The sequence below is a fragment of the Argentina silus genome (genome assembly GCF_951799395.1).
Source record: "Argentina silus genome assembly, chromosome: 15".
NCBI lineage: Eukaryota > Metazoa > Chordata > Actinopteri > Argentiniformes > Argentinidae > Argentina > Argentina silus.
The window spans coordinates 19,618,995-19,626,729 of record NC_139669.1 but is presented as its reverse complement, the minus strand read 5'-3'; the positions used below and the strand labels follow the sequence as shown (position 1 = coordinate 19,626,729).

The following is a 7,735-nucleotide window of genomic DNA, read 5'->3' as shown; positions in this document are numbered from 1 at the left end:
TGTTTGGGGAAGGTCTGCGGACTCCAGTGACCCGTGAACACCAGGATGTAGGAGGCGGGGCCTCTGGCGGCGCACGCCGTCCCGTTGGCCGGTCTGACGGGGCCAGCGCCGGACAGTGTGAGCTTCAGAAGCACGATGAGCAGCTGCGGCAGCCAACCACAGGACAGGAGCTCCGATGACATCATCTAAGGGCGGACAACAGAAAAAAGAGAGCGGTACTTAAGTGTCGTCGACGTGGGGGGATCTCAGATCAGAGTCCTAAAATCATACTATCCCTGGAGAAACTGGAGTACAAATGACTTTGATGTAATGGTGAAAGCCGATTGTAACCCACCAGCCTCTAGCTTACGGTGAACATCAACGCTGACTGTATACAGTGCCTTCGGAAAGTATTCAGATCCCTTCACTTTTTCCACATTTTGTTGTGTTATAGACTCAATTTAAAGTGGATTATATTTATTTTTTTGCCATCAATCCACACACAATACCCCATGGTGACAAAGCGAAAACATGTTTTTATATTTATACTTATATTTATAATTATATAAATACAGAAAAACCTAATTTATGTAAGTATTCAGACCCTTTGCTATGACACTTAAAATTTGCTAAAATGAAAAAAGTTCTTCAACAAGTCACTCAACAATTTCAATTGAGTCCATCTGAGTGCAAGGATAACAGTTCATGTGATTTTGAATTAATATGTTTTGTTTTTATAGTCTCTGGTTTGCATAGGAATCAATTACACACTGTGTGGATTAGGATGTCACTACCAACCAACTCCCCAGTCCCTGCCGGTGACAAACATACCCATAACATGATGCAGCTACCAGTATTCTTCACACGAGGGATGGTGCAGAAACTGCATTGCATGTGATGGATTTGCACTAAACTTAATGCATTGTAGTAAAACCAAATAAACACATTCCAGACTCATTGTTGCAAACACAATTATGAATATGAGATAGATTATTTTCCATTACGGGATTGTTTTTGTTCATTTGGCTATAGACCAATTTTGTAGGGTGACTGAAATGATGTTGTCCCATCAACTGTGTTTTTTCCTCTCCGCCATTCAACTTTGTAGATTTTTGTAAGTCTTCCCAGGCCTCAAAGTAGCATTCCTGAGCAGTTTTATTCCTCTCCATTTGCTCAATTTGTAATGGCAATCTGATCCACACAGTGTGTAATTCATTCCTATGTAAATCAGAGACCATATAAAAACAAAGATATTAATTCCAAAATCATATTAACTATTATCCTTGCATTAAGATGGACTCAATTCAACTTATTGAGTGACTCAAATTTTAAGAGTGTCAAATGGTCTTAGTACTTATGTAAATGAGGTTTTTCTGTATTTAAATTTTAATACATTTGCAGAAATGTCTAAAAATGTGTTTTCGCTTTGTCATTATGGGGTATTGTGTGTTTTAATCCATTTTAACAAAACAAATTGTGGAAAAAGTGAAGGGGTCTGAATACTTTCCAAAGCCACTGTATACCCTCCTCTTCTCTCCCTGGGTCAGGATCAGGGTCAGCCAGAGAGCAGAGGGCAGCATTGAACACTGGAATGTCTGGACAAGAGCCTGCTGAGATCATCTAACATGGCTGCCATCCTCAGGATAGACCTACAGTACAGCCTGGTGACCTCACTGACCACAGAGTGCTGAGTCAGACTCTGTGTGTGTGTGTGTGTGTGTGTGTATGTGTGTGTGTGTGTGTGTGTGTGTGTGTGTGTGTGTGTGTGTGTGTGTGTGTGTGCCAAATCTCTGCACTCTGCCTCTGTACTGCAGGGCTTAAGTTTCTTTTTTTACGATGCTCCCAGGGATAAGTGTAAATCAGCAGCTGCCTGTCCCACTGTTCCCACTGTGTCCCACTCCTCTCTTCCCCTGCCTTCTGTGTCCCCCAACTCCACCCCTTCTCTCCCCCCCTTCCTTCTGTGTCCCCCTCCTCTTCTCCCTTTCCCACCACCTTGGACCCTCCTCACCTCCGCCCCCCCCCCACCACCTCCCAACGCTCTGGTCCCCTCCTTTCCCCCCCACCTCCCAACCCTCTAGTAATCCCCCACCTCCAAACTCTCTCGTCCCCCCTACCTCCCCACCGTCTGGTCACCCTCTGGTCTCCCCACCCTCTGGTCACCCCCCCCACCTCTCCACCCTCTGGTCACCCCCCCACCTCCCCACCCTCTGGTCACCCCCTCACTTCCCCACCCTCCTCTCTCCCATCCAGCTCAATCACTCTTCTCCGTGATTTACCGTCTTGTTTACAAGGCTGCGAGAATTAAAATAACAGAACAACACACAAGCAAGACTATTTTCAGTGTGTGTGCGTGTTGTGTGTGCGTTTCTGTTTGTGCGCGCAAGTGTGTGTGTGTGTGTGGGAACATACTGGGGCAGTGAGTGGAGAGGGGACAGTGGTTTTGCAGCACAGGCTAGCCGCTGCCACAGATCGCCCAGTGGTCAGAGCTTTCTCCCCAGTAGAGTCACAGCCGGAGAGATGATCAGATGACAGAACTCTGAGATCAAAGCAGAGTCTGTGCTTCCATACTCATGGTATTTTTATGGTTGCCTGTTAAACTTTGCGGTTGTTCATATAAGAAAGAATGGATGACAGCACACTGACATCTACGGCTGGGTGACCGACTCGTGATCCACTGGAAGAAAAAACAGCAGAGTTGAGTTGTGGAGCTATATTCGAGAAGTAACACTATCTGACCACTCTAAATAGACTTCAGGGACAATGTGTGGTGAGGGGTATCTGTGTGTGTGTGTGTGTTTGTGTGTGTGTGTGTGTGTGTGTGTGTGTGTGTGTGTGCATTTGTGTGCGAGATTGTGTGTGTGTGCGTGTGCATGTGTGTTGTAAGATATGAGGGCTGGCTAACTGGCCCTGATCGCTCGTTTTAACCGTCTGCATTCTGCGGCTGCTTGGGGTGTCTGATATACGGTAATCTATAGAAACGCTGTGCCATGCTACGACTACATCACTGTCCCGTTCACTAGAGACACAATACAATGAGATGGACACTATGAGCTCTGTGACTCTATAGAGATCCACAGACAGGTGCTGATGTACTGACCTCCAAAAGTCAACAGACTCCTCAAAAGACATAGTGGCAAGAAGAGTCGGGCTCAGGCTTATTTTAATTCAGTCAATTCAGGAAGTAAACTGAAATTCCAATTCCAATTCCACATTTCCTCTATGCTTTATCAATGGAGAGAATTTCAAAGTCTGGAATTGCTGATTACTGACTGAATTTGATTGAACTGAAATGGAATTGAGCCCAACCCTGCTATACAGACACACTGAATCTGCTATACAGACACAAATTAATTACTGGCACTTCATTATGAGTCATAGAAGTCAACACAGACAGACACACACAGCAGCGATACGTTAATTGTCATCTGTTAGACACACACACAGCAGTTTTCGCTCGTTCTCTTCGGCACGAGACACAATAAAACAAGGGGATGTGGAGAGATGCCAAGAGAGCCTGCAGTCCTATGGACCTTTACACTGTGTAATTACACCAGGCTCATGCAGAGCTAACACACACACACACACACACAGACACACACACACAAATACACACACACGTGCACGCTAACACACCTGCACGCGTGTGAAAACACACGCACACCACACGCACACCCACGACTAAAATTAGGTCAAAAATTACTCCCCTTTCAAATGCATGCTGAAGGCAAACCACACTGATGACAGTGCAGGCAGGAGTTCAGAGAGAGAGAGAGAGAGAGAGAGAGAGAGAGTGGAAAGAGAGAAAAATGCTGCCTGGGTTTGGACAGGAGCATATGCTGAAGCATTCACCAGAGACAGAGTATTGTTCTTTTACATAAACCTAGTCAGCAAAAAGACAAGAGAGGAGGGAGACAGTTAAAACCAGGGATCAGAAACACACACACACACACACACACACACACACAGAAAGAAAGAAAGAAAGAAAGAAAGAAAGAGAGAGAGAGAGAGAGTTGCACTGATAAAGGCATATTGCACCTCATATCTCTCTCTCTCTCTCTCACACACACACACACACACACACACACACACACACAGGATGGTGCACTCAGTGTGAGGGAGAGGGGCTGCAGTCAGTCACCTACCTGGGCTGGACGAATCAGTGAGTGACAGAGGATAGTTCAGCAGGACAGCAGGGAATAGTCAGTCACTCCCTCTCTTCCTTCACTCTCTCTGTCTCTCTCTCTGTCTGTCTGTCTCTCTCTCCTGCTCCGCTCCTTCTGAGTGCAGGATCAGGGAGCCTTATCAGTCTTTATCCCTCACTCTCCTCTATCTCTCTCCAAATCTCCCTTTCTCACACCCTCCTCCTCATTGTATCCCGTTGTATTCCCCTCCTCTCTTCTCTCTCTCTCCCTCCCCTTCTTTTCTCCCCCTACCTCTCCTTGTATGGAAAGGCAGTGCACAGCCCCCCTCTCCTCTCCTCTCCGACAGTGTCTCTCCCCCTCTCTCCTTTCTGTGTACACACGCAAATTCTCACACTGTCTCACAATCGCTGTGTAAACTCAGTAACCCCCCCCCCCCCCGCTCATGACAAGGTAATCAACACCATATTATTCTGACTTCATAGGTTCTGCTCGGCAGCGGATTCCTGTTGTAGTTCCCGTTCCCCAAAGCTGTGGTTTTAATCTTGTTTTTTACCTCTTACGATTGGGCTTGAGAGAGCAGAGGTGGTTGACAATGACAGATCAGCAGAATCATTGTGGTAAAGGGAATAAAAAAAATAAAAAATAAAAAGTGCTTGCGAGTCAGAAAGAGGGAAGGCTGACTGACTCTAGGTGGTCAATCCAGTGTAGATTAGAGCCTGGGAGGACAGTGAGGGAGAGAGGGTGTGTGTTACTGCCCCGTCCGTCTGTCTGTCTGTCTGTCTCAACCAGTCCCCCACAGCTGGCAGACACATGGACAAATTGGGAGGCTCTCTGTTACCAGTCGCTGCTTGATGGACGTGTCGATGGAGCACAGTGTGAACGAGTGTGTGTGTGTGTGTATGTGTGTGTGTGTGTGTGTGTGTGTGTGTGTGTGTGTGCCTCATGCCTACCAGTGTGGTTGATTACTGGTTGAAAAAGTCTAACTCTGTGTATGGGCTTAGTGGTTGGGAGAGGGCAGCATGTCTGTGTGTGAATGCGCAGACCTGTGTGTGTGTGTGTGTGTGTGTGTGTGTGTTTTTGTGTGTGTTGCATAAGGAGAGGGGAGCACAGTTTATCCCCACACAAGAACAAAACACACACACACGTGCGTGCGTGTGCGTGCGTGTGTGTGTGTGTGTGTGCGATCATCATCAGCAGAAGCCTGAGATCATATGTCACTTTTTTTTTTTAAATGTATTTATCCTCGGCAAGACAGACCAGTCATCATTTGGGATAGCAGGGATGTACTGTATGGAACAAACTAGTTCACTCTTTTACATATACATGCCTGCTCAGACACACTCACACACACTCTCTCACACACGCACACGCACACGCACACGCACACGCACACGCACACGCACACGCACACAAAGAAAGAAACGTCTCTGGACCTCCTCCAAGAGGCATGTCATTCCTAACTATCTTAGCTAAGCCTGAGGCTACCCTCCAGCCAGAGCAGACAGAGGTAGCCTGTAGACGTTGGCTGTCACACACATCAGACTAGGCTTATCTGAAGAGACTTCTTTGCTATGGAAAGAATAAGTAGCATAGAGCCCTGAATCAGGCTACGTCATGCTGCCTCTTCACTGACCCCTCCAGGAACAAAAGCACACGGCGGACCGTCCCTGGGATAGAGGGATGAGGAAGAGGAGGAGAAGAGTGATATATTGGGAGGAAGGTGGAACAATTTGACAGTTCCATCTTGACTTGATGCCCTGATGTCAAAAACCTCCAAGACTCCTTCTCTCACCGTTTCTCTGTTCCCCTCTTCTCTCTTCAGACATCCCTCTCCCTCTATAAACTGTTCCCCTTCCCTCCTCTCTCCTCCTCCTCCCTCTACTAGTTTCTCTCCCTCTCTATCTCCCTTTCCCCTCTCTTTCTCTCTCCCTCTCCCCTTTCTCCATCCCTTGCTCCCCCTCTCTGTCTCGGCAGCAGGTTTCCGTCTCTCTGCCCGTCTGTGCAGAAAGTAGGTTAGGGGAAAACCCAGCCTTCCTCTGATTAATGACAGAGAGCTGGGCGTCCACATGTCCCTGTGTAGAGCGTCACACATAGAGGCAAGCACACACACTTACACACATAATAGCAAACACACTCACATACACACACACACACACACCTCCACACAATCGCAAACACACACACCTCCACACAAGTACCAATACACATACACACACACAATGGAATGTAGCTACACAGGCCTGTTCTGGTACTAAGTCACCACAGAGTGCGCACATCCGCAGCGCAGCTAACTGTACTCAGCACAGGACACGTTAAACCATGTGACACTCAGCAGGCAAGTATGCATGCACACCCATGTGGAAGCACACACACACACACACACACACACACATCTCAACCACCAAAGGAGGACAGACAGACAGACAGACAGACAGACAGACAGACAGACACACACACACACACACACACACACACACACACCTCAATCACCAAAGGAGGATAGACACACTCTCTCACATACACGCACGCACGCGCACACACGCGCACACACACACACACACACACAGCACCACTCATCATGAAATATTGGGCCAAGTAAACAGTTGTGGAGGCCAAGTGAGAGAGAAATAGTGAAAACTCCTGACTAACCACACTGCTGGACTTGTGCCCTGCTAACCACAGCTGGAGGTGAAGTTTCATACTCTCCATCATCCAAACTCCCCCCTGAAAGGATACTACTGAACCTGGGACAGGACAATAGGATGGTAGGCCCACTATTACAAATACATATTGGTTGCTATTCTTGATAACATACTGATGGTCTTTATAATAATGTTGACGCAATGGAGTTGATTCATGACACAGGACCATGGATATAAACACCAAACTCTGCCAATGGCATCTCCACTGACGCAACCAAGACGTCCAATGTTAGGACTAATATTTAGAGGAGAAGGAGACCATCGATAAATATTTGTCCGCTGGGTTGCTAATGCAATGCATACCTGGATGGGACCAGTGGATTCTGTGACCATGACCTTTTATCTGGTCAAACGACAACTCCTCTCTGCCCTCAGATGTTGTGCTGTGACCCATTTAAGATGTGTTCTGTTTCCTGTCCTGTGACCCTCCAAGTAATCAGAACCCATGTTTCTAGCCAGGACCCAGTCTGGAGCAGCAAGCCAACATCTTACCAGTGGGGAGGGTCCCGGCCCACCATTTTGGGAACCAGTGCCCTAAAAGTCCATTATACAGGTTGACCAGTATATTCCCATGTTGTATTGATTCCTCTGGGGACCCACATCACCCCCCCTCCCTCCTCCTCTCTAGAATAAACAACCCCCCCAAATAAACGTGTGCCCTAAGCAGCGTGGGGTCTGACAGGGGAATGTGCGGATCGTTGGATGGAGCGCTCCATTGCACAACTCCCGAGTGGGGGGAAGAGGGAGAGGAGGATGAGGGAGCGGGGGGGGGGGGTCTGTGAATCAGGCCTGTTAAAAAGCTGTTTGCTCCCAGAGCCTCCGTCACAAAGACACGGGGTTATGCAACCTGCCCTTTTCTTCGCACGGAGAGTCAGTCACTCTGGCATATGTGCTGTTTAGTCACTGGCACCC

The 7,735-nt window shown here is 47.6% G+C and overlaps 1 protein-coding gene across 1 annotated transcript in view; it reads right to left on the bottom strand.

Annotated features, from left to right (window-relative positions):
- The window catches only part of spon2a (spondin 2a, extracellular matrix protein), a gene marked incomplete at its 5' end in the record, with an annotated part of 6,357 nt that extends 6,172 nt beyond the window's left edge, over positions 1–185 (bottom strand). The window contains one exon of the mRNA XM_083685997.1: positions 1–185. This exon is cut by the window's left edge and continues 44 nt beyond it. Coding sequence (XP_083542123.1) covers positions 1–185 — 185 coding nt within the window.
- Between the last annotated feature and the right edge of the window lie 7,550 nt (positions 186–7,735).